General features: G+C 42.5%; 1 protein-coding gene, 2 long non-coding RNA genes and 1 pseudogene across 4 annotated transcripts; all 4 read left to right on the top strand.

Moving 5' to 3' along the window:
- Positions 1-838: 838 nt before the first annotated feature.
- Positions 839-1,745, top strand: LOC306827223 (olfactory receptor 11A1-like; annotated as a pseudogene). The gene has a single exon. The product of its transcript is annotated as an olfactory receptor 11A1-like (transcript).
- A 5,896-nt stretch (positions 1,746-7,641) lies between these two features.
- Positions 7,642-8,116, top strand: LOC306826970. Its single transcript, XR_013779551.1, has 2 exons — positions 7,642-7,839; positions 7,935-8,116. It is a non-coding gene; the product is annotated as an uncharacterized lncRNA (long non-coding RNA).
- A 2,795-nt stretch (positions 8,117-10,911) lies between these two features.
- Positions 10,912-14,035, top strand: LOC306827167 (piggyBac transposable element-derived protein 4-like; the record flags this gene model as incomplete). The annotated part of the gene is made up of 5 exons (XM_079348836.1): positions 10,912-11,077; positions 11,237-11,299; positions 11,492-11,569; positions 11,750-11,812; positions 11,909-14,035. 5 exons carry the CDS (start codon positions 10,912-10,914, stop codon positions 13,588-13,590), a joined length of 2,052 nt encoding a protein of 683 aa, XP_079204962.1. The 3' UTR covers positions 13,591-14,035.
- A 1,220-nt stretch (positions 14,036-15,255) lies between these two features.
- Positions 15,256-16,662, top strand: LOC306827409. The gene is made up of 2 exons (XR_013779628.1): positions 15,256-16,385; positions 16,481-16,662. It is a non-coding gene; the product is annotated as an uncharacterized lncRNA (long non-coding RNA).
- The last annotated feature ends 10,939 nt before the right edge of the window (positions 16,663-27,601 follow it).

Below are 27,601 nucleotides of genomic sequence, written 5' to 3'. Positions count from 1 at the left end.
TGTACTTCTTGAGAGCAGTTATTTTTTTCAGTTTACATTTGACTTCTTTTTGTTTGGCGTCATCTTCCCTGAAGATTAAATGTGTCCAAACGATGGACGTTGCTTCCATGCCGCTGATTGGACGTGTCACCACGTAACTCCGCTTTGAAGATAATTAAATTAACCATTGGCCCTAATGGTCAGCCCATGACCCTATACTTTCCCTTTTGAATTATCTGTATATTGGGGAATCTGGACTCCTACCTGTCCCTGAAGAATGATAGAATGAAGACATTTTGACAGTGAACACATAACTTTACCAAGAAGAAGAACAGACACCTGCATCTGTCCGTAATCCCTACATTGCCACTAAACTATGATGGTGAATTTAAGTTTTAGTATGATATATGTTTGCATTCATTGTAAAGATATGATGGTGGGTAGAGTCTGAAATCAGGAAGAGGGAGACAGTGGGGAATAACGTGCTGTAAAGGAGCCACAGATCACATTGTTTTTTAACCCATAGTGATGTAATAGATTACATTTCATTAAAGGCTGAAAATACAATGCAGACACATCTTCCAATCAAGAGACACAAACATGAGGTCAAGGACTCTAGAGTTTGCACAAGTTGTCAACATGTTAGCAGAAAGTTTTAATGAGATCCTGGAGGATTAGGGAAGGAAGTTGTCTGATAAAAACATTACCCACACTCGAACCATCAACTTTTAGCGATGAAAGGAATGAACATCTTTGACATCATCGACATTTTAAAGGCAAAATGAAGATAATTAAACCACAAAAAATAGATTGTATGGCACATGTTGTAGCCAAGTCAGACTTTTTTTTACTTTTTAGTTGTCTTTAATAATGATCAGTTTTAATTGTGTCTGCCTGAATGGATAAAGGACTGAATGTGACTGATATTTCTCTGGGTGGGTATATAGAGGTGGAGAAATACAGATACCTTTATTTTGTGGTTGTTTTCATACTATATGTTTTAATCATCTGCTGTAATTCCACTATTGTATGCCTCATATGTATTCACCAAAACTTACACAAACCGATGTACATTTTCATCGCTGCCTTACTGATCAACTCTGTTCTCTACAGCACTATCATCTACCCCAAGCTGCTGGTTGACTTTTTATCTGAGAAACAGACCATAACACATTCAATGTGCCACTTTCAATTCTTCCTGTTTTATTCGTTTGGGGGGTCAGAGTTCTTCCTGTTGTCAGCCATGGCCTACGACAGATATGTGTCTATCTGTAAACCTCTGAAATATCCCACCATCATGAATAAGTCAACTGTCAGTGTTTTCTTAGTTGTGGCTTGGCTTCTGCCCGCTTGTGAGATGGCGGGGTTGACTTCATTCAGTTCCAAAAGAGCTATCTGTAACTTTACTTTGAAAGGAATCTTTTGCAACAATTCTATTTATGGGCTTCACTGTGTCGCCTCTAAACTACTGTCTGTGTATGGGGTGTTTGTTTTGCTGAATATTGTATTTTTTCCGATACTCTACATTGTTTTCACGTATGCAAAGATTCTGGTTATAACTCATAGACGTTGCAGGGCAGACAGGAGGAAAGCTGCACAGACCTGTTTACCACACCTGCTGGTTCTGATCAACTTTTCTCTGTTGTGCACGTACGACGTCATTATAAGGAGAGTCGAATCAGATATTCCAAAAGCTGCAAGTCTGATTATGACTTTCCAAGTGGTTTTGTACCATCCTCTGTTTAATCCGCTCATATATGGACTGAAAATGAAAGAAATTTATAAACACCTCAAGACCTTGTTCACTGTAGTTTCTCTGAAAAGATGAACATGGACGTCTGAATAATGACTGATGTTATTTGAAAAGCTTTTAGAGTGTACATGAGTGATTTGGTTTGATTATGAAACACGATAAACAGCATAATGAGCAACAAGATGTAATATCTGATGGATTTAACAACATATTTAAACTTTTTATTAGTCTTTAATTATCCAGCTGACATAAGTCTTAACATTGTATAATGGAACATCCTCATACAGTTAGTTTTATCAAACTAATATTTACACTTTTGTTTAATCTCATTCAATACTTGAACAACTTAACCTGTCAACAAGACTAATGCTAATATTGTATTTATGTAATATGGTCTTTAAAGAGACTTTAAACCAAGTGGATTTCTGTCAGTGAAGCTGGGAGGTGGAGGCCTGCAGCATAGACACTTTTAGTCCAGGAGACTCTTTGTCTTAGAGTGCTGCTCCATCACACTTAGGCATCTTGCTGAAGGTGCATGTCTGGTATATTCACAGCATATTGGATATCTTCCAGTCATGAGTATACCTGAGTGCTTGAAATGTCCTATATCTTTCTTGTGTTAACGTGATGCTGCACTGTGACAGCAGACTCTTGTGTACAGCCAGCCGATGTTCGTGTGCAGTGCAGCCCACCCTCAGCAACCCCATTTCATCCATTGCTTTTTCATAGTACGTTGCCACGTAAAATCACATGTACTTGTTGCTCTTTTAGTTCCCTCTTATTCAGCATATGTTCCATAGTCTGTTTTACATGATCTGCTGTATGAGACCTTAGAGACTGGTGTGCATGCAATGCTGCAAAACTCGTAAGAAGGGGAAGTAATCCAGCGGGCAATGAAGCTCAGCAATGACACGGGGCCAAGCTCCAAATGTGTGTCGTGAAACTAACAGCAATCACATAATGTTTCAAATCACCAAGTATGTTGTCACAGACTTTGATGTACAGCTCTGGTAAAGAACTGTTTGAGATGAGACGTCAGGGCGTACAGTGCCATGGCCTATGACAACTCTGCAATATAAAACTATTATGAAAAAAAAAAAACGATTAACATGTTTCTGGTCACGGCCTGGAGGGTTTCTACTCCGGACATTTTAGGATCCGTTTCACTGAATTTAAATTTTAAACCCTGTAGTTCTACTCTGAATGGGATTTTTTTTTGCAACAATTCTATTTACAAGGTTCTGTGTGCGCTCCATGAGATTATCCATATACGCAGTGATTTATTATTTTTATATACTTCAGGATCTGTATGACAAGTCAGGACAAAAGCAGCACAAACCTGTTTTCACTACTTGATGGTTTTAATCCTCTTTTCCTGTTTTGTTACCTTCGATGTGAGTATAACGCATTTTAAAAATGCACAATTATGTCTCTGTTTGGTTATTCTTAATTTAACATGGAAATAAAGAACATTCTTGACTTCATCTCTAAGAGCACTTGAGGATTTTTCTGAGTGAATCTTTAACTCGGTTCGCTGCTCGATTAGGGCAAAAATCATGACCATGATTATTAAACTGCATCACGTGCGTTCACGTACACTCTGAACAATTTTACAACAAATAAATAAAATCAACAACGTTTTTGAGACAGTGTTGATGTACTCTCAGAACAGAACAAAAACTTCACCAAACATGACAAAACCTAGGAACCAAACGAGCATCAGGGCATGAAGCAGAGTTATAGTCAGGGTGTTTTATCAGATATTTGGCCAATCTGGGAATAAATTCCTTACCAATAGATTTCATCACAAACGTGTTCATAAAGGTGTCTTATAACACATAAAAACATTTAAATCCAACTCCTCTGGGAAAATCTGTGAGAGCGGCTCAAAGTCGGGGTACCTGGAATAGTACCTGACTGGTACGATATACTTATTGGTGAAAATGTGAAAATGTTAACCTTTGCTTTTGATAGACTGTGAGGGGTCAAACTAGGGGTTCTTTAGGATTCTGAATCCATTGCAAACATTTGTTTTCCAAAAAATCCATTCCTTGGTGGACAAATGGCCACGCCCACTTTTACATGTAAATTTACAGTAGCTCTATATGTTGATTTTAATATCTCGAATACTAGTTAAAAAATATACTGCACCACATTGCTAAATGTATTAGGGGTCCAGGTCTGAGCTTTCTTCATACTCTACTGTTCTTAAAGTGGGGACTGGGACCCCCTGGGGGCTTATGAGACACTGAGAGGGGGGTCACGAGATGTTTTCCATCACCAAATACAAAAAGTTGAATGATCTAGATTGCCAAATATCTGATAATATTCCCTGACTATAACCATTTAATCTTGATAAATCATATGATCATGGGAAGCCAAAATCATTCATGAACTTGAAACACCATTAATGTCCTAGCCCTAGTAGAAAGTGGTGTATTTGGAAATACTGAAGTAAAGAATGAATGACTTTAATTCACACTTGATGGACTAAGTTATTTTCCTGAACACTTTAAGGCCCCACATGCCCTTCTGGTAGAGACGCTAATTAAAAGCACCTAAAAAAAAGACACTGGCACATGTTTAAAAAAAAAGAAGAAACAAAAAAAGGTGGCCGTGGGGCCTTAGGGAATAATGCAGAAAGTTGGGAATGAATTCCAAACAGAAATTTCTTCACAGATGTGTTCTACAAGGATGCTCAAAGGTGGGATACCTGGAATCCAACTGATGAAATTCTTGAATGTTTACATGTCAGTAGCTTGTAAAGAACTTTCTTGAGACTTATTCCCAGACTGGTCTAATATCTGATTGAAGTCCCTCACTAATACCTTTATTTTCATATTTTCATCTAAAAAATGTGCTTCGTCCTATACACTGATGCAAACTGATATACAATAATATAAAATGAAGACATTACTACCATCACCCATTTCACACCACCTGCAGTCCAAAATTCATCCCCATTCATCGTGTACTGCAAGCTGATAGCAAACTGTGCTGGGCACTCCACAAAGTGAAAACAGATGGTACGAAAAGAGCGAAACAGCCCCCCCAAACAGACAGCTTCATATATACCAGAGACATCTTCTACTTTTACACATCTATCAAATTATCCTCAAAGAAGCAAAAGCTTTTACTGTAACTAACTTTCACACTCTCGCAGATGGCAAACTGTTAAAAACTAAATTAACAGAAAGTGCAGCATAACTGGAGGGATTGCTTGCTTGTGTGTGTGTGTGTGTGTGTGTGTGTGTGTGTGTGCGTGTCCGTGTGTGTCAAGAGGAAAAACAGCCCCAATTAGTATGATGCAATGTTAGAAAACAACAGTAATGTCCACATGGTAGCCCACAGCTTGTGTAATGTTACTGTATGGGGGTCGTTAGTGTCCTCTGCAAACAGGAAGCTCCCATGTGATCACACTTTGGCTTTGGTGAACAACAAGACCATCCTTTAGGGACACGCTGGACTACAGCCAATTTGTATTCGGCTAATTACGACCCAGAGGCCAGCGTGTGCTGCCTCGGGGAATGATCTGCTGAGAGAATACTTCACTAATCACAAACAACTTTGAAAATAGAGACGTCAAAACAGTTTGACTACAACTTTTAAAGTCATAAGCAGCAAAGTTGTTATTCAAATAAACAGGTTCAGAAGGTCTTATTGTCTTTTAGCCTTTGATAGCAATAAAACCCAATACTACTCGAGACTGTAAACCCCAACAAACAGCACACTGGTAAAACAACAGTTCATTATGATATAGTAAAAGGCTGTACAATTTATCAGAACAAGAAAGCATTCAGGGTTTTCATTTCCATGAAGGATCTATAGAACAAACTTTATGTAGCACACGTTTACTTTTAAAGTGTGTTTAGCATAAATGAAAAAACCAACATTTCAACAATGGGAAACAGAAATCAGAAAATTCTAAATTAAAGGAGAGAAATATTTAAACTGGTGATTATATTGAATAAAACTCAGGAGACTTGGACTTGATTGCTCCGACAACTTAACTCTTGTGATATTTGGAACAAAATATCACATTTTAACCCCACGGTTAATACATTTACTTTCAAACTTACATTCAATTTGTATCACATTTAACTTATTCTTAAACAATAATTTTAACAGTAGGTTTTTTATTTCACATTCTGTGACCTGGGTTACAACCTCCCCCCTTAACTCCATGCACATCCCGTTGCATGATAACAACACTACACTACATGGACTTTAGCAGTGGGAACGGGATAAGGTGTAACATCACTCAAAGTGTCAGCATAAGCAGCAGATAAACTTTGGAAAAGAGTTTGTACAACTGAAATCAAAGAATTTCCTAACCTAGAGTATTGCAGCCTTTTAGGTTGTACTCTATTTCTACCTGAACGTCTAAGTGAATCCTCAGTCAAGTCACTTGATGTTTACACACAGGTTCTGTTTCATTTCCAAGCTTTCCATTTCCAGAGACATTTTCCACATCAGCTGAGGATTGTTCCATTGGAATATCCACAGGTAAGTTTCCATCCACAGGTAAGTTTCCATCCACAGATAAGTTTCCATCCACAGATAAGTTTCCATCCACAGATAAGTTTCCATCCACAGGTAAGTTTCCATCCACAGATAAGTTTCCATCCACAGGTAAGTTTCCATCCACAGGTAAGTTTCCATCCACAGATAAGTTTCCATCCACAGGTAAGTTTCCATCCACAGGTAAGTTTCCATCCACAGATAAGTTTCCATCCACAGGTAAGTTTCCATCCACAGGTAAGTTTCCATCCACAGGTAAGTTTCCATCCACAGGTAAGTTTCCATCCACAGGTAAGTTTCCATCCACAGGTAAGTTTTCTCCATCCAGTGTTTGCTCTATTGTTAGAGTTTCAAGTAAAGGCTCCTCCATAACAGGTAAGTCACTTTGAGATGGTTGAGATCCATTTTTGTTTGAAGAATCTGCTTCCAGACAAAGACCTTCCATGTCAACTTCCAATCTTTCACCATTGTCCACAGTAAACTTTATAGTCTGAGGAAACTTGGTTCTTGAAATTCCACAATCATCATTTTCATCATCATACTCATCGAAATCATTTGCGAGATTTCATGCCCTTTTCCAAACAACATATGCATCACTTTCCCATTTGTCAATCAATTTCTGTTTACCTCGACTTCTCACATCCCGGACCAGTACTCGGTCCACGAGGATGGTATGGTGTTGTCAACACTTTTTGAATTCCAGCAAACTCACATTATTCTTTGATCAGTTTGGATTCAAAATCCGGAGCTTGATCTGAATGCCATCTTTCAGGGATACCATAACACACAATGAAATGATCCCACAGACATTTGGCAACAGTTTTGGCTTTCTGATTCAGAGTTGGAATGGCAACAGCAAACTTCGTAAAGTGATCAGTTAACACCAAGAGGTCTTTTGTATTGCTTTGGTCAGGTTCTAGAGAGAGAAAATCCATGCAAACAAGTTCCCGTGGACGGGTTGCTTTGATGTTTACTAATGGAGCGGCTCTCTCAGGCAGAGATTTCCGACGTCTATCACATGTCTTAATTTTCTGTTCAATATCAGCAGCCATTTTGGGCCAATAGAATCTTGAACGGACAAGATCAAGGGTTCTGTCAATTCTCATATGACCCATGTCATTATTTAAACTTGTCAACACAATATGATATAGTTCTTGGGGAAGGACAAGTTGATAAAACTTGTGTTCGCTGTCCTGTCTTTTAAGATAAAGAATACCATTTTGGAGTTCAAGTTTACTCCACTCTCTTAACAACAAGCCAAGTGCAGAAAGCTCCTTTCTTAAGGTTGGAGGAATTGTTTCCCCCCACTCGATCTGGAGTATGATTTCCCGAATGATTGGATCAGCTCGTTGGTTTTCCCTCAGACCTGAGAAAAAGAAGGTATGTGTCATGTTTTGTGTGTTTCCATGTGCTGTTGTTGTGTTTTCCCTGTCTGTCTTTCCCTCGTGTCTCCCCTTTCCCTCACTAATCATTCAATTAGGTTCAGCTGCGGTCACAGGTGTCCACCAATTATCATCACCATCCTCAGGCTATTTTAGCTGGCTCCTTGCAGGAAGCCAGCGCCAGATTATTGTCTCATCTCCATGGTTTGTTCTCTAGCGTTGCTCTTGCTCCTCGTGCATTCTGGATATTTGTATTTACTTGTGTTTGTTAACCTCTCGTGTTTTCTCATTTCCCATAGTTCCCGTTCCCGTCCTTCCTGCGCCTCCGTCTACCCCTGTTCGTCTCGTGTGTCTGATCTGGCTCATCTTCACGCGTGCTTTAGGTCTAGGGTTGTTTGGTCACATTAGAGTCACTTTGATTATTGTATTGCACATTTTCACCCCGTGTCACATATTAATAAATTGTTGTTTGTTAATCATCTTTTTGTCTCTGAGTCGTGCGCTTGGTTCCAAAGATTTTCTGAATCGTAACAGAATAATCTGGCCAAAAATGGAATCAGCCGACCCAGATACAGAAAATAGTCTGTTGAGAAACGCCATTACTTCTCAGGGTATCATGTTAGGTAACCACGATCAGACTCTCCGGGGATTAGCTGACTCTCTTAACATTATTTCTGCCAGTTTAAATCGTGTGGAAAATCAGCTTCTAGTGACTCAGGCCTCGTCTGTTATGCCCTCTAACCCTGTTGTTTCTGTTCCCAGTGTGACACAACCTCGTGAGCCATTCGTTCCGGCTCCCGAACGTTATTGTGGTAAACTTGGAGAATGTAAGTCATTTCTTTTTCAATGCTCGTTGGTGTTTGAGACCCAACCACTTACTTACGCGTCGGATAGGGCTAAGATCGCCTATGTGTTGGGGTTACTCTCGGGCAGAGCGAGGGCATGGGGCACAGCTTTTTGGACGAACCCTCGTAATGATAATGTCCAATTCCGGCTCTTTTCCGAAACTATGGTTACAGTTTTTGATTACCCTGTTGCCAGCAAAGACTCAGGAAATCAGATACTTGGGTTACGTCAGGGTAATCATAGTGTTGCTGAATACTCAGTAGAGTTTCAGACGCTAGCCACCGAGTTGGGGTGGAATGATCAGGCTTTACAGGGGATCTTTTTAAAGGGATTGAGTGAACCGGTAAAGGATGGACTTGTGGGTCGTGCTGAGACTAATTGCTTACAAGATCTGATCACTCTTGCCATCAAAATTGACAATCGTCTTTGTGAGAGACAACGTGAGAAGAGTAAAGTCAAGTCGCAGTTAGCTCAGCAGTGGGGGTTTTCGGGTGCCCCGGGATCCGGGGTTCAACATGCAGCTTCATCCTCTCAAAACGATCCACCGAGCAGTTCATGTCACATTGAAGAACCTATGCAATTGGGCCGGAGTCGGTTAACGTCGGCGGAACGGAATAGACGATTCTCTTTGAGACTTTGTATTTACTGTGGGGAAGAGGGGCATAGACTAGTTAACTGTCCTAAAAAGTTAAACTAGTTCGCTCACCAGTAGCAGCAGGGGTGCTGGTGAGCCGAGCAGAGATAATTAAATCCCCTCGAAATCGTCTTAATTTAGAGGCCAGCATTTTAGTGAATGGGAAACCCGTTTCGTTGATTGCTTTAGTGGATTCGGGTGCGGACTCTAATTTTATCGATTCCGAGTTAGACAGGCCGAGATGAGTTGTCGTTCCACTTCAATTCCGCTGAAGGTGGACGCGTTAAATGGCCAACTACTAGCTCATGTCGATTCTGAGACGTTACCATTGTCACTTACGTTAGCTGGCAATCATAGAGAGGAGTTATGTTTTCATGTTATGCCTTCCTCTCACGCTCCTCTTGTGTTAGGTCTCCCCTGGCTGCAGCGTCACAATCCTGACATTGATTGGTCTGCGGGTCGGATCACAGGTTGGAGTAACTTTTGTCATGCGAATTGTTTAAATTCTGCGGTACCTCAGTCCAGATTGTCTGCGTCGCTTCTCCGATTGACTTATCCTTTGTTCCTCCAGTTTACCACAATTTGGGCGAGGTATTTAGCAAAGAGAAAGCACAAACCTTGCCGCCCCATAGACCCTACAACTGTGCAATCGACCTTCTTCCTGGTGCTCCATTACCCTCGAGTCGATTGTTTAATTTGTCAAAACCTGAGAAAGATGCGATGGAGAAATATATTAACGAGTCTCTCTCTTCTGGGTTTATTCGACCATCGTCTTCGCCTCTGGGTGCCGGGTTTTTCTTCGTGGACAAAAAGGATAAATCTCTGCAACCGTGTATCGATTTTCGAGGTCTTAATAACATCACAGTAAAAAACAAATATCCTTTACCCCTTATCAGTTCCGCGTTTGAACCACTGCATGGTGCTACTGTCTTCACAAAACTGGACCTACGTAACGCTTACCATCTGGTTCGGATAAGGGAAGGAGATGAGTGGAAGACGGCATTTAACACTCATCTCGGACATTTCGAGTACCTAGTGATGCCGATCGGTTTGACGAACGCACCTGCTGTCTTTCAGAACCTCATCAACGACGTGCTCAGAGATTTTTTGGATCATTCGGTTTTTGTGTACTTGGATGATATTCTAATTTTTTCCAAGACTCTTGAGGAGCATGTGCTTTTGGTCAAGAAAGTCCTGCAGAGATTATTGGAGAATAGACTATTTGTGAAAGCTGAAAAATGTGTCTTTCATGCTGACTCCGTTTCCTTTTTGGGATACATTCTTGAGAGCGGTCGAGTGAGGACGGATCCAGTTAAGGTGAAGGCAGTGCTGGACTGGGAGACTCCAACTTCACGTAAGCAACTGCAAAGATTCCTGGGATTCGCAAACTTTTACAGGAGGTTTATCAGGAATTATAGCCAAGTGGTGGCACCTCTCACGAAACTCACTTCACTCTCTGTTCCATTTGTTTGGGCAACGGATGCTGAGGAAGCATTCATTAACTCATTCTCCGCCATTGACGGAATATTCCGTCATTTGGAACCCAACCGTTCCCCGCCATTGACGGAATATTCCGTCAATTGGTGTTTTCAGTGTAATACGATAGGGGGCGCTCTGGCGGACATTGTGAAAAAGTTACAGGACTGTGGGGTCAAAAACAAACAAACAAGACCACCCGCGGGAAAGTAAAAAAAAAAAAAATCCATCTCCTTTGTTCTTATTTTCGCGCCAGTGGCGTTCTATCAGTCTATGAGTTTGACGCGCGTCTAAAAGATAAGCTCTTGAATAGTACAAACATGCCGGCGCCAGCGAGGAGATATTCGGCTGCCCAAGCTTTAGAGTTAGTTATCGATTCAGACTCTGATTTTGACGTTCGTGAAACTGATTTGGATGAAGACAGCAGTGGCGACATCGAGTGGAGGGATTCAGGACCTACATTCAGACCTTCAGGACGTGTAAGAGGTAAGATATGATCACATTATTTTTTTTGATTCACCGTGATAGCATACGCATCTGATAATTCATGAGATAACGTGACGTCGAAATAACATGTCTCTCATTTCTGTACATAAACTATGTACCAAACGAATTTTTGAAGGACATTTTATTGTTATTGTCCAGACACAGAGTCCAGGTCTCCAAGGTCCAGGTCTCCTTTACACAGACATACCCGAGGTGCAAGAGGTGAGTTATGATAAGGGTGTTTTATTTAGTTTGACAGTATGTTATTTAGATTGCATGATTATTAGACACTACACGACGAGAGCATCTGCTAATTTGTGAGAGGAGATGAAGAAGAAATAATTTGAATCTCAATTTGTACACAAACTATTTACCAAATGAATGTTTATATGACATATTACTGTCATTTTCTAGACACAGAGTCCAGGTTCCCAAGATCCAGGTCTCCGAGGTCCAGGTCTCCTTCTTACAGACCCACCGGAAGTGGAAGAGGTGAGTTATGATAACATGGTGTTTTATTTAGTTTGATAGTAAATTACTAAGACGATTATTACACGATACAAGACAAGAGTGTCTGCTATTTTGTGAGAGGAGATGAAAAACAAATGAATCTTTCATTTTGTACACTATTTACCAAATGAATGTTTGTGACATTTTACTGTCATTTTCCAGATGCAGAGTCCAGGGATTCAAGGCCCAGGTCTCCTTTATACAGACCTACCCAAGGTGAAAGAGGTAAGATATGATATGAAGAGGCCGAAAAATAACGTTCCTCTCTTGTGCACATCACACTGTTGAATAAAAAAAAATTGTCATTCTAATTATTTACAGGTCGAACACAGCAAAGAGGCAGAGGTCGGACCTGTGGATCTTATGGCCGTGGTGGTCAAGTACCTGGTGACCAAGCAAGAGGGTCTGTAAACCAGCCAGGTGCAGGTCCTGGTCCAGGTAATCTGATGTGGAAAGAAATGAACTGGCAACCAAAAGACTTTCCTTTCACTGAGAATCCTGGACCTCTAAATGATGCTGCTGCTCTTGATTCAGAACAACCGGTTGACTTTATTGAGTTGTTCTTGTCTGATGAACTGATACAGAACATTGTTGATCAGACCAACTTGTATGCAGATCAGTGTATTCAAGCTGAGAATGGTGCTTCTGCACATGCTAGAATTCATGCATGGAAACCGGTCACAGTTTCAGAAATGAAAACCTTCTTGGGGCTGTTTTTTTTAACGGGTATCATTCGTAAGCCTGACCTTGAAATGTACTGGTCTACAGATGACATTTTGGCCACCCCCTACTTCAACAAGGTCATGTCCCGCAACCGGTTTGAAATCATATGGAGGTTTCTGCACTTCAATGATAATGACTCAAGGCCAGCAAATAGCACTGACAGGTTGTACAAAGTCCGCCCTGTCTTAGATTACCTCGTATCTAAATTCAGTGAAATGTATCAACCTAACACCAACATTTGCATTGATGAGGGTATGCTTCTGTGGCGTGGACGGCTAGCGTTCAAGGTGTACAATCCCCAAAAACCAGTCAAATATGGGATCAAATCCTACATCCTTTGCGATTCTGACACAGGGTACTGTTACAACATGAAACCCTATTGCGGAGCAGGCGCATCCCTGGGAGACACAGTTGTCTCTCTTCTTGATGGTTTAGCAGGTCATGGCTACAGATTGTTTATGGATAACTTTTACAATTCTGTAGACTTGTGTGAGCGCCTACTTGATCTGAAAACCCACGTCTGTGGTACACTTAGGAAAAACAGAGGCGAACCACCAGTTATTCGAGATGTTGGAAATGCTGACCTTAGGATTGGGGAAAAAATCATGCGTCACAGTGACAATGTAATGGTTTTGGCTTGGCGGGACAAAAAAATAGTGAAAATGGTGTCTACATTCCATCCCAACAACATGGAAAACATAGAGGTCTGGCAGAGAGGTCACAAAGACAAAATTCAAAAGCAAAAGCCAGCCTGCATTGTTGAGTACAACAATTCAATGAATGGAGTCGACAAATTAGATCAAAACATTGTGTACTACCCATTTATCAGGAAGTCACACAAGTGGACGAAGAAATTTGTAACGCATCTCCTCGAAATCAGTATCTTCAATGCTTTTGTCATTTACAAAGCTAAAAACCCACAGGGCAAATTCAGCACTCTGCTCTCGTTTATCCAGAGTGTTGTAAAAGCATGGACGAACCAAGAGCCTTTGAGACATGCTAGTAGTGAGGAAGGAAGAGCTGACTCTCCACCTCAAAAAACACCCAGAGCACCATACAACAGTGACCCAGGGAGAAGGATGCTGGACAATTTTGCAACTCATGCACTTGTTCCGATCCTGCCAACAGCCAATAAGCAGCACCCAACTAGAAGGTGCAGGGTTTGTTCACGTAAGGGGTTGCGGAAAGAGACGACATACTACTGCAAAAGTTGTGGTGTCCCCTTACATTTTGGGGAGTGTTACACAGTGTACCACTCAAAGGCACATTACAATGCCTAATTTTATTTTTTGCTTCATTTTTCGTTTTCATATGGCTGTTGGCAATGCAAACAAATGTAAATATGAAGTTAGCTCTGCTTTTGAAGATGCAGTTTTCTCAGGTTTTTGTTTAACAAATGTTTTATTTAAAATAACCAATATTTAAGTTTGTAAAAAAAAAGACTTTAAAGAAAGTGTTTCTGAGTGTATATGAGAAGAAAAATGTATAAAGTTAGTGAGTTATCTCACGATTGTAAATGTTGTCATGCTACACTATTCAAAGAGAATGTAATTTTATGTAACATTTTTTATTTATTTTAAAATATAACTTATTTTATATAATATAACTTCATTTTAAAATATAACTGTGAAATGAAAGCAAGAAGAATCAAAATGTAAACTCAAAATCATTTTTTTCTTGAAAATAAGTGTGTTTCACAAAAGTGCTGTTTTCTCAGCTTTTTGTCCGGAATGTTTTTTTGTGAAAATTGACGATGTTCAAGTGCTGATAAAAAAAGAATGAATGAAGCTTGAATAAAACTGTTTGTTGTATATGAAAGCAGAGGCTCTGATCTTTCTTTTGATGTATTCACTATTTACATATTCAAAGAAGAAAATATTCTGTGGGTCTTGAAAGATTGGTGAAAAGGGTGAAAAAGGCTGGCGCTGGCTGGCAACAATTCTAGAATTCTCTGGCGGGGAAAGAGTTAACCTCAAGAAACGTTTTTCATCAGCACCTATCCTGGTGCAGCCTGACATTTCCAAGCAGTTCATTGTGGAAGTGGACGCATCGGACATCGGAGTGGGTGCGGTGCTTTCTCAAAGAGACTCAGGTGACAAGAAATTACACCCTTGTGCGTTTTTCTCTCGCAAACTCTCACCTGCTGAAAGAAACTATGATGTGGGTAATAGGGAGTTATTGGCTGTCAAATTGGCACTTGAGGAATGGCGCCATTGGTTGGAGGGAGCGGAGGTACCTTTTGTGGTCTGGTCAGATCACAAAAATTTATCTTACATTCAAACAGCCAAGAGATTAAACTCGAGACAGGCTCGGTGGGCTTTATTTTTCACCAGGTTTCATTTTATGGTTACTTACCGGCCGGGTAGTAAGAATGTGAAGCCAGATGCCCTTTCCAGACAGTTTCTTAAGGACAGTAAAGAAGAGGAATTACCAGACACCATCTTGCCTCCTTCCTGCCTGGTGGCTTCGGTGACTTGGAAGATCCAGTCGGTGGTCAGGGAGGGTCAGAAGGATCACCCTGACCCGGGGGGAGGTCCGGCTAACTGTCTGTTCGTTCCAGATGTTGTCCGTTCGCAGGTCTTGCAGTGGGGACACTCATCCAAAATGGTGTGCCATCCTGGCATCACCAGAACCACTGACTTTTTAAAGAGACATTTCTGGTGGCCGTCTATGAATGAAGACATTAAGGAGTTCGTCATGGCATGTACGGTCTGTGCTCGAAGTAAGGCTTCTCATCGTCCGTCTGCGGGGCTATTACGACCTCTTCCGACACCAGGACGTCCATGGTCGCATGTGGCCTTGGACTTCGTCATGGGATTACCAGCATCTGAAGGTAATACAGTAGTACTTACTATTGTTGATCGTTTTTCAAAGTCTGCTCACTTTATCGCTCTTCCCAAACTGCCCTCTGCTTCCGAGACTGCCGAACTAATGACGGTGCACGTCTTCCGGTTGCATGGCATTCCTACAGACATTGTTTCCGATCGTGGACCCCAGTTTACATCCCAAGTTTGGAGGGCCTTCTGTCGAGCCTTGGGGGCTCAGGTCAGTCTTTCATCCGGATACCATCCACAAACTAATGGGCAGACAGAGAGGGCGAATCAGGACCTGGAGGCGATGCTTCGTTGTGTTTGTGAGCAGAGGCCGAACAGCTGGAGCCAACATCTGGCGTGGGTGGAGTATGCCCATAATTCACTCACCTCATCGGCCACAGGTATGGCTCCGTTCATGTGTTCGTTGGGCTACTTACCTCCGTTGTTTCCAAGTCAGGAGGAGGAGATTGCAGTACCTTCGGTCCAAAACCACTTGCGGCGGATTCGCAAGACATGGAAGGAGGCTCGTGCTGCACTTCTTAGAACTAAGGAACGCAACCAGAAAATGGCAGACCGGCGGAGGATGCAGGCTCCGGTTTATGTTCCGGGGCAACAGGTTTGGTTAAACTTGAAAGATATTCCTTTGAATGTTGCATCCAAAAAACTGGCTCCTCGATTCATCGGTCCGTACGAGGTCGAAAAGGTCATTAACCCATCTGCTATTCGTCTCAGACTTCCTCCGGCCCTCAGGATTCACCCCACATTCCACGTTTCGCAACTCAAACCGTTCGTCACCAGTGATCTTAGCCCTCCGGCCGTCGCACCTCCACCCACCCGGCTCATCGATGGCCATCCGGCCTTTACGGTGAATAAGATTCTGGACGTTCGACGGAGAGGCCGGGGTTTCCAGTTTTTGGTGGACTGGGTGGGGTACGGTCCGGAGGAGAGGAGCTGGATTTCACGAGCTCTCATTTTGGACCATTCGGTCATTAAAGACTTTTATCGGGACAACCTGGGTAAACCTGGTAGACCGCCAGGTGGCGGTCGTTAGGGGGGGGTACTGTCATGTTTTGTGTGTTTCCATGTGCTGTTGTTGTGTTTTCCCTGTCTGTCTTTCCCTCGTGTCTCCCCTTTCCCTCACTAATCATTCAATTAGGTTCAGCTGCGGTCACAGGTGTCCACCAATTATCATCACCATCCTCAGGCTATTTTAGCTGGCTCCTTGCAGGAAGCCAGCGCCAGATTATTGTCTCATCTCCATGGTTTGTTCTCTAGCGTTGCTCTTGCTCCTCGTGCATTCTGGATATTTGTATTTACTTGTGTTTGTTAACCTCTCGTGTTTTCTCATTTCCCATAGTTCCCGTTCCCGTCCTTCCTGCGCCTCCGTCTACCCCTGTTCGTCTCGTGTGTCTGATCTGGCTCATCTTCACGCGTGCTTTAGGTCTAGGGTTGTTTGGTCACATTAGAGTCACTTTGATTATTGTATTGCACATTTTCACCCCGTGTCACATATTAATAAATTGTTGTTTGTTAATCATCTTTTTGAGTCGTGCGCTTGGTTCCAAAGATTTTCTGAATCGTAACAGTATGGTTGGTAAACCATGTTTATCCTCAGACATGTACTTGTCAGGAACAGCACTGACAGAATGTGTAAGCGATTCAACCAGAGTAAGGTTAGACTGGCTGACAGGGTCAGGACATGCTCGAACAAGAACACAATGACAAATAGCATCTATGACGTCTTTAGAAATAATTTCTGAGCTGTTGGTATCAAGATGCTTCTGAATAAATCCACTTATTCGATCTTGCTCTTTTTGAGATTGTTTATCATTCAGACAGTTGTCATGTGGTCGTCTTGAAAGACCATGTTATGGAAAATTTTACTACATGTGTACTATGAAGGTCTCATAGAATCTGTCATATAAAATGTATCTGAAATGTCTTAGAATACGACATGCACAGCATATTGGGTGTTTTGTTTCCCATCATTTTGTTCCCTTTATTCTGTTTCTCACACTCTGTACATGTGGGAAGAGTCACCCAGGCGCTTTCTCACTGGCCTCCATCTCCTTCTCAGCCTTGGGAGATGGTAAATAGTCATGTAGTCTCTTTTCTCACACTAGGGGATAGATTGTGCCCTGCCAGGTGGGCAGTGGCTCTATGTGGCGTGATGGGGGAGTGATCTGTGTAATGTGATGGAAATGTATAAATTTTCATGTTTGCCTTTTCTCTGGGCCTCTTTTCTCTCCTCACCGTGTGAGAGAGGGGTCTTCAAACGCTTATCTTGCCTTCGAATAAATGTTCATTGAGACCAGATAGATCTTGGGGTTCCTTTTTGAATAGATCTTCTCACTCTTTATTTTCACTCTTTGGTAATGGAAAAAATTCCACAACAACCATCTGCATCAAGGTTTTGTTTACCACCTCGGTACTGCAGCTTAAAAGAATAAGTTGACAGTGCAGCTAACCACCGGTAACTAGTAGTATCTAACTTGGCAGAGGTAAGTATGTGTGTTTGGGGGTTGCTGTCTGTAACAACAATAAAGTCAGTTCCATACAGATAATCGTGAAACTTTTCTGTTACACTCCATTTTAGAGCTAAGAACTCAAGTTTGTGCACAGGATATTTTGAGTCACTTTGAGATAATCCGCGACTTGCATAGGCAATTACTCTCAATTTTCCTTCCTGTTCCTGGTATAAAGCAGCTCCCAATCCAGTAGTGCTTGCATCTGTGTGTAAGATGTAGGGCTTTTTGAGGTTAGCGAAACCAAGAACTGGAGCAGAGGTAAGTTTCTCAATGAGAGTTTCAAAAGCATGTTGACATTCAGCTGTCCATCGACAATCAAAAGGGTGTTTTGGATCATGGTATTAAGATAAGATCGCGAGCGGAGAAATTTACAGTGTTACAGCAGCACAGGGTTGCATAAAGACGAGGGGAAAGCCTAAAGCAGGGCCCTTGGCCATGTATGAGCCTGGGCGTCCACTTTGAGGGGAGGCCTGTCTTCCCAACCGAGAAGAACAGGAGATAGTGGGCTGATCTAACAGATCGACCGCTGCTTGTCCGAAGTGGTGCCAGATACCTGCCACCACGAGAGGGTGTAGCCTCCGGGGTCCGGAGGCTAGAGGCCACACCCTGGGACAGCCGATCCCCTGCCAGAGTGTTACCCCTGGCACATGAGCTGCCCCTCAGGGACTGACCCCTGGGGTACGCCCAAAGCCACAGCCAGTGTGCCAGTATGCACAGGCGTGGGGACCCAAACTTTCCTCTGTCGGTTGATGTAGGCGGCTGTGGTCACACTGTCTGTCCTCAGCAGCACATGCTGACCATCTACCAGTGGAGGACCACCTGCAGCCGTCTGATGATAAGCACAGGGCTTTGCAGACAGCCTCCTGGGCTCAATCCTAGCACCAGGAGACACCGCTGCACTGGGCACCTAGGAAAAAGGGCCAATGGCACAGCCTGACCGACGATGTCCTAAACCCCAGGAGGCGGAGACACCCACACGACCCCGGCTCCCCGAGCCAGTCATCCGAATAATTTACTTCCATGCACCAGGTAAGGTGTGGGGAGCCAGCGGGAGCCCAATGGACGGACCTGAAATTCGTATGTCCTTCCCAATGCCACCTGAGGAACCACCAATGCCCTTCCTGGATCGGAATCTGAAAAAAGGCATACGTCAGATCAATGGCGATGAACCAATACCCTCTGCAGATGAACCGTGCACTAGCCATGCAGTGGCCCCTCACCCAGTGAGACGCTATACCTGTCCCGGCCCTTCCATCAACTGTGCCTTCGTGACAGATGAAACAAGCTGTAGTTCGGATACAATGCGCATATCCTACTCCGATGATACAGCGCCAATGTGGACCCTGTATTAGCCAGCTGCACCCGAACTGTGTACCTCAACTACAGAGGCTGCCCTCGTCGGTTGGGCAGCTCTATTTCCATGGCACAGAGCCTGAAGGGACTGCTGGTGGAGTCAGGAAGCTGACAAGCCTGACTGTTGAAGACAGGAAGCTCTGAGTTTAATACGCAGCTCTGGACTAAGGTGTAGGTTACAAGGTGTAACCCTGGTTCTCCACATGAGGACTGCCATAGCTGAACCAATGGTGGCAGTGCCAGACAGCCCACCTTCTTCTCGACCCTGCACGGCAGACAATCGGCTACTCTGGGATGAGAAATACAATGGTTCAACCCAGCCCTCAACGACTCCTCTATGTCTCGGAGGAGAGGCACCAGAAATAGCACCGGCTATGTTTTTGTACCCTCATAAACTGTGTGACAGCGCAGGGGCCCGGCCTAATGCCTGGGCCGCCCCATCCGCTCTCTAAATAGGCAGAGCTCATTACCCCGGTCAACCTCTCAGGGGCCGGGGCAGCCTCCTCTTGCCATGGAGGAAGGTCGTCGACATAGTGCCTAGTACATCAACCTCTTCGTCACCCCATGAGGGGGGGAAAGGAAGGGGGTTCCCGGAGACACAGCCAGCCTCCGCCCCTCTGAGGCTCTTAGGCTGCCGAACCCGGTGGGCGGAGCCACCTGCCTAATCCTCCAACTTGCCTGTAGAGGGCCTACAAGGACCGTACTGCTTTTCCCTTCACTCTTTGTTCGTTTAAAATATCTTTGAAATTCATGCACAAGGGAGTGTTCAGTCTCCCAATGTGAAGGGGTCCCTGTGGTGCCGGGGCAGCCTCCACTTGCCATGGAGGAAGGTCGTCAACCAAGTGCCCTAGCACTTGGTTGACGACTGCCGGATTACTCACAGCTGACTGCTCTACCGTCTCTCCCGTGGCAGGGATAGCCGGATAGGCTCCATATCTATGGCGCGTGAGCCCCTTGTCAGAGCAATACGCCAGGAACGACTGCCGGATTACTCACAGCTGACTGCTCTACCGTCTCCCCCGTGGCAGGGATAGCCGGATAGGCTCCGTACCTATGGCGCGTCAGTCCCTTGACAGAACAATACGCCAGGCACGAACTGTGAGAAAATGCTGAAACAGTGGACAAAAAATATGTGGAGTAAACAGCAACCCCGAGAGCGAACTCTCTCTTACACTTGGTAAGTGACAAAGACTGTCTCCTGGACTCACTGGTGACAGTGGTAGAGAGGAGGTCTCTGGACAAAATGCTCTCCATCATGGACAACACACAACACCCTCTGCACCTTCACCGGGCAGAAGAGCATGTTCAGTGACAGACTGCTGTCACAGTCGTGCTCCACAGACAGACTCAAGAACTCTTTTGTCCCCCTATAGGCCATAAGACTGTACAACACTTCACTGTCACGGCAGGGAAGAAGCACACGGTGAACCCTGGACTCATTTTTCACTTTTTTTTCTCACTCCTCATCTGCACTGCTGACCTCAGAGTCAGCCCCCAGTTGGACACTTTAATGCATATTGATAGTCACTTACTGAGCACAGGTCACTTTAATGATAATCACTCTAATCATGTCTGGTCTCATCCCACTGTTGTGTTATGCTACATCTGTAATGGTTGACATGATCACCCTAACTAGGTCAAGTTTCACTCTATTGTCTTCAACACTTTTTGTGTTTCATGTTTTGAAAACTTAATGCTAATCACTGCTTCTTTATGTTGCTGAGCCCAATTGCACCCTGCATTGACTGTTTAATGACTGTACTCACGCCTCTGGCATAAGCTCAAAGACCTCTGTACATACACATGTAACTAGTTTCTAGAAGGTCAGCCCTTGTTTCCAAGACTCTCTAACTGTCTACAGGTCTCGTTTAAACAGCACACATGTTTTTCTCTCCTCACAGGTTAGGTACATTATGCTATATAAGTTTTAAGTCTTATGCTAATGCCAACTGCACAGGTTTAACCTTTACTCTTAGTCACATAGGGGCTGCTAAATCTTGTTTGGGGGATTATTGTATCGAGAGGAGAGGGGGGACAGCGGGTGTGTATTGTAACCAATGTCTTGTGTCCTGCCTGTCTTTATACTGCTACTGGATGCCCTGAATTTCCCTCGGGATCAATAAAGTATCTATCTATCTATCTATCTATCTATCTATCTATCTATCTATCTATCTATCCTCCTAAGACATAAAGTTTCTGTTCTTTGTTATTCGCACAAACGCCAACCTGCTCTCGTGGAATCAAAATGATCAGTGACAGTGTGGTGCACAGGTCCTCTTATACTGTCATTAGCCACCTCACAGGTGGAGTGTCTTAAAGTTAATTGTCCACAACGTCACCTGACCCTGTGGGTCAGCCCCATACATATGAAATATGTAGTGGAGAGATAGTCTCGATACGATAGAGAACCACAGGTAAGTTCATTCAAAGGCTTGACAATGGCAGCATAGTCTTTGATAAAACGGCGATAATAGCCGGAAAACACAAGGAAGGATTTCAACTCCTTCAGGTTTTTTGGAATTGGCCAGGTTTTTAAAGCTTCAATCTTGTCGGAGTCTGTCTCAACTCCATTTTCAGAAACAACATGTCCAAGATAATGGACTGAAGTTTGGAAAAAATTGCGTTTTTCTGGTGACAATTTCAATCCATACTCCTTGAGGCATGCGAGTACTTTCATCAGCCGGTGTTCATGTTCCTCAAGAGTTAGAGAGAATAAGATGAGATCATCCAGGAAAACAAGGACTTCTTTCAAATGTATCTCTCCCATGCATTTTTCCATTAATCGCTGGAACGTACTGGGTGCATTAGTTATATCTTGTGGCATACGATTGAACTCCCAGAATCCAAGAGGTGCAACAAAAGCTGTTTTGGCTTTGTCAGCTTCATCCATCTCAATCTGGTAGTAACCAGATTTCAAATCAAGAACAATGAACCATTTGGATCCATAGAGCGCTGAAAATGTCTCTTCCAGGTTTGGTAATGCATAAGCATCTTTCACAGTCTGTAGATTAAGTTTACGATAATCAATACACAATCTGACATCATTGTTTCGTTTCCGTACAACAACAATGGGTGATATTTTGCATTGTATTGTTTACGTTTCTCTGCTACAAGCACAGGGTTTGGACAATTTGTTGTGACTCAGAATAAATTTGAACCAAATGCACGAAACAGAGACAGAATGAAAACGGAATAACAATTTATTAGATACACGAGTGACACGGTGATAATGTATACAAGTAATATAAGTGACACTAATGTGGAACATGAAATCTAAAGTGACTCGAAATGTGTACAAGTAAATAACGTGACTCTCAACTATGTGTACAAGGAAACTAAGTGACTCTAAATGTGCAACAATAATACTATGTGACTCGAGGTGTACAATAGCACGTGTGAGGAAGCCAGATGGAGACGAACAAGACGACGAGGGACACAAGGTGCGGGACGGCAGGACTGGGAACACTGAGAAGGAAGAGAACACGAAGGGTCAATAAACACAACAGGGAATCATACAAGATATTTCACAGAGTACTGAATTTCGAAAACACGGAGCGCTACTAACCACTAGGGATGAACAATAATCTGGCGCTGGCTTCCTGGAAGGAGCAGTTTAAATAGCCAGTTGATTGGATGAGTCACACCTGTGGAGCTCACCTGCAAACACTAATTGATGATGATGGGAACACAGAGGGAGTGACAGACAGGGAAACAAAACACACACACGTGGGGAAAAGACAAACAGACCAAAACATGACACAATAATCACATTGGGGTTTAATATGACCATCTTCTCCACATCGGAAACAATATCTAGGTTGGGGCTTTGAAGACTTCCAGTTTGTCTTGGTCCATGATTGAGGCTTGTTGACAGATGGTAGTTGTTTAGAATTCGCAAGAGACAATTTGGGAGGAAAAGTAGGTTTTCTGTTTTTCTGGCTTGCAGTAAGGGACGCCAACTGTTTCTGGATATCCGCTATTTGTTGAGTAAGTGTATGTACTCAATGCATCAACCACTCCTTTCATTTCACTGTTGTTGTGGACAACCTGAGAATGAGATGTTACTTTTGGTTTTGCGCCAAGATGTTGTTTCATTCGCTCCGCTTTAGCTGCATCACGGTCCTCTTCAGTACGTAACAACAAAAGAAGTTCAGCAAAAGATGGTGGGTTTGCTTTCTTTTGTTTCAATTGAAGCTCTGAAATCAAGTTATTGTCCCAGCATCCTCTGCAGAATTGATTCAAAAGGTGCTTATTTACTTCTGATGAAGAAAAACCACCCACTTTTACTGTTAGGTTCAAAGCTACCTGCAGGCATTGCAGATAAACTGAAGGCTTCTCATCTGCGTTTTGAAAGGTGTACATGAATTTGGCATATAGCTCATCCCCATCTTGCACAGTTCCAAACGCCGAGTCGAGTTGTTGCAGGTACACCTATGGCAGAGTTTCATAACTGTTTTACCATGTCAGCCGCAGGTGGAAGAAGACTTTCCAGAATCTTCCTTGATCGCTGGAGATCAGAGACAGAAGGATCTTTCATGATTAAGTTCACACTTGAATGCCATGTGTCATAATCTGCCTCTGGTGAAGGTCGTGGCACTTTTCCAGAAAAAACTCTAAGCCTTTGTGAAGACAAGTGCACTGAATTGTCACCACCTGTCACAATATGCTCCACAACATAACGATGGACTTCAGGTGGGTTTACTTCAACTGGAGGGAGTGAGTGAGTTGCACTGGCGGCAGGTTTAGTTGAGCAAGGCCTTGAAATGTTTAGTTGTGGCTGTGGTGAAGTTTTTTCCTCAGTTGCTTTTAGCATTTCCTCATAATCTTAGAATCGTTTGCGGTTAAAGCAACAGGATCAAGTTCTGTGATTGTTTCTCCAATCTGAGACATCATATCTTTGAGTATGTAGTGTATTTTACATGTGACACAATGTAAGATGAACAGTTTTGTGACCTGTAAGTGTGCTGCTAAAATGTGAACTTATGTTAAAGCAATTAGTGGTCTCAAGAAGAGTTTGGTTTAACACCAAAGAGAATGAAGTGGTTTATTAGGGGTCGTTTTCTTAAGACTGAGTAGGATAACATTTGGGTCTAAACAGGAGTAAACAGGTGTTGATCCCGAGGAAGAGATAATAAAAGTCAACCCTGCATGGAATTGTAAATCTTAAGGCCATAAGTTCAGAGTAAGTTTAAGGAGGGTAACAGTTGTTGTCCTAAGTCCAAATAAGGACATGGGTGGTTTTCTGTTTTCTTTGACCAATGCTGTATAAATACTAGGGTCTTTCTTTGTTCCAGAGGGTTCACATTTGGCTGGTGACTCTCCTAGGTAACATGGCTAACCTGGACTGATGCTGTTTCTTGTCTTTGTAAATAAATTTCTTACATTACAAGCAAGTCAGTGTCAGCAGATATTTCTTCATCATCTGCACATCATCATCAAAGGAGGAGGACTTGAGAAACTTGAGAAGTACTTCAGCAAAGTCTCTACCGGTGATTTTAGTGTTTTGTTTTAAATCAGCTAAGTATGATTCTGTCTTTTTGGTTCCTACATTAGCAGCATAAAGACTGAACGACAACGAAAAAACATTTCTGATCAGCAGAACCGAATGTGTAGGGTAGTAGTGGTTCAAGTGCTAGCAAAGCAGTTAATAAATTAAACTCTTCTACTGTGTTTTGAAAAAACTCTGACTCTATCTCTTTAACAACTTCCACCCTGTTTATTGATCCATATTGCTATAGGAAGTCGATTACTTCCTCATCTTTTTCTGTGTTTGTTGCACCTTTGACTAGTACAGCATTTGAAATTTTTATACCAAGTTTCTCAAACACATCCATGATTAATATATATCACTTGAAAATGTTTAATTAATCATCAGAATCTCTCTCCTGGCTAGCTCACCATAAATAATGTAGCACACGTTTACTTTTAAAGTGTTTTTAGCATAAACAAAAATGTAACATTTAACATGCAGATATTAAACTGAAAGTTCAAAAAGAACTTAATGCTGCCTGAACATGAGCTGTCTGGAGGCAAATAGACAAATACAACAGTCCTGCAAAACAACACTTATTATGAAATTAAATAATCCAACATCAATCTGGTCTAACTGTTTCCCTTCTTAGTAAAAAAAAAATGCTTCATGCTGGGGACCAATATAGTGAAACAGGCCGAACTGATTTGTGTTTAAACGTGCAGATACACGATTCTCCAAAGAAAAAAAATGAAGTGAACTTTTTTATTCATATGACTTTAAAAGTCCGTCAGAGAGTGAGATGATAAAGGGATCTTACTGTGTGATCATGAAGGAAACAATACAGCGGCCAACTTAATATTTAATTTAATTGATGTTTGAGAGTGTTGACAGATGATGAGTGAAACAGATTGCTTTAGGGCAGGGGTGCCCAAAAGTAGAGCAATGATTATTAAATATATAACAGTGAAAAGTTGTCTGCAACATAATTTAATATTCTGTAGTTTTTGCAACAGTCCCTTTAAATATGAAACACAATGAAATAAACAGGTGAACAGAAGGAAGAAAAGAAGAGGAGGCTTTTATTTGATCTTTAAAACAATAAACAGGTGAAGTTGTTGACGTCTGTATGATCAGATTAAATGTCCATCTTAGTTGGAGCTGTGTTTTGGTTTGTACAAAGACTTACACACGGAACTTACTTTTGTATAAGTCCCTCCTTCCTAGGCTCAATCCCAAGTCCCTTATTTGCAGTCTCCTCGGTCCTCGGTCCTCGGCCGAACAGGAAGTAGTTCCAAAGCCGCCATGTTGAGGATCATCTTAAAGCTCTTATAGTGAACGGAGGAGAGAGGATCGAGGAGAGAGGAGGCTGATCCGAGGAGCGATGACCGAGGAGACACGAGAGCCGACTTCACGGAAGTCTTTTCACTGACAGACACGCCCCCTTCTCGTATATCACTCACTGATTGGACGCTGCAGAGGAACAGACTTCAGTGAAACTTCTCAACATGAGCAGAGTTTAATACCGGAGAAAAGACGGACATTAAAAAGACGCTAAACGGAGCGTCGGACATTTAAACAGATGATGAACATCAGTGAGTTTGTAAAGAGTCGCTCTGTGATGAGCTGGGATTAAAAAGAGTCTGACGAAGAGGAGTCCGTTTTATATTCTCACTTATTTATCTTCTGAACGTTTCGTCATTTAGATTCTAATCAATCATTTTCAGTATCCTGACACATAAATATCTGTTTATAAAATACAGAGTTGGTTGTCTAAATACAGGCTAGGTTCAGTCCAAACTGTTTAATAATAATCAATAATTATAGACAATTCAAAATGAAATCTTTGAGTCAGTAGAAACTGTCCTTTTGGTTTGAAACAGACTGCAGGTTGTTCTTCAGGTGTTTTTTTAATCAGGTAAAGACACTAAACACTGTAACTGTGTGTGTTTGATTATAAATAATACAGTGTGTGTGTTTGATTAGAAATAATACAGTGTGTGTTTGATTAGAAATAATACAGTGTGTGTGTTTGATTATAAATAATACAGTGTGTGTGTTTGATTAGAAATAATACCGTGTGTGTGTTTGATTATAAATAATACAGTGTGTGTGTTTGATTATAAATAATACAGTGTGTGTGTTTGATTAGTAATAATAGTGTGTGTTTGATTAGTAATAATACAGTGTGTGTGTTTGATGAGAAATAATACAGTGTGTGTGTGTGTGTGTGTGTGTGTGTGTGTTTGTGTGGACATAAACAGCTGTTTGTGTGGACATAAACGGCTGATTGACAGCTGAACGTGATCAGCTGATGTCGCGTCATGTGACGCTGTCGAGGAAACGACGTCTCATGTGTCTTAAAGCTGATTTCCTCTGTCCTCTCTCCTCGGCTTCGTTTCCTCCGTGCATCTCTGGTGGGCGGGGCTAAGACGCAAGTGGAGGAGACAACTCGGAGGACACTCGGTGCAAATAAGGGAACTGAGAAAGAGCCAGGGACTTGGGATCCACCCTTAACATGGCGGACCCTCCGCGTGCACGCGCAAACGGAGGGGTAGTGGGCGGGGCGAGGGTGTAGTGGACTGTTTGAAAAAGACCCCCAACCCTTTATCAGAAAGCTCGAGAAAACGGTAGGTGAATATCTTTATCATCCACACAGCGTTAATAGTCTGTCTGCATCACAACTTGCATTTGTTCAGCTCTTGATAGCTTGAATAACTTTAGACTCAAACATTTAACTGAATGTGAATGTTTGTCATTTAAAAACGAGGTGAGCTAACAGAGCTAGCGTTAGCTTCATGTGTTTTCATGGAGGATGAACTTTTATTCCTTTATTCCTGCATGCTGTGTGTTATGGGCTTTATTAAACGCTCAGGTATTTCAGGTTTTAAAGGGTTAACGTTTGTAATACAGGGGACAAGTTCTCACCTTGTTTTAGCCGTTCAGTGAAAATGTTCAGTAAATGTTTGAGCAGCATTGAAAGAAGTTGCTGCATGATTGAATCTGAGGCCTGAGGCCTGCACTACGAAGCAGGATGTGAGCTGAGTGAGGCCACTTCAGGGTTCACTCTGGGTTTTCACTCCTACGAGGGTCGTCCACTTCTCACCTGGGTATATCACCATGGTAA

The sequence above is a fragment of the Symphodus melops genome, assembly GCF_947650265.1.
Source record: "Symphodus melops genome assembly, chromosome: 7".
NCBI classification, from domain to species: domain Eukaryota; kingdom Metazoa; phylum Chordata; class Actinopteri; order Labriformes; family Labridae; genus Symphodus; species Symphodus melops.
The sequence above is the reverse complement of the archived record's forward strand: the minus strand, read 5'-3'. Positions and strand labels throughout refer to the sequence as shown.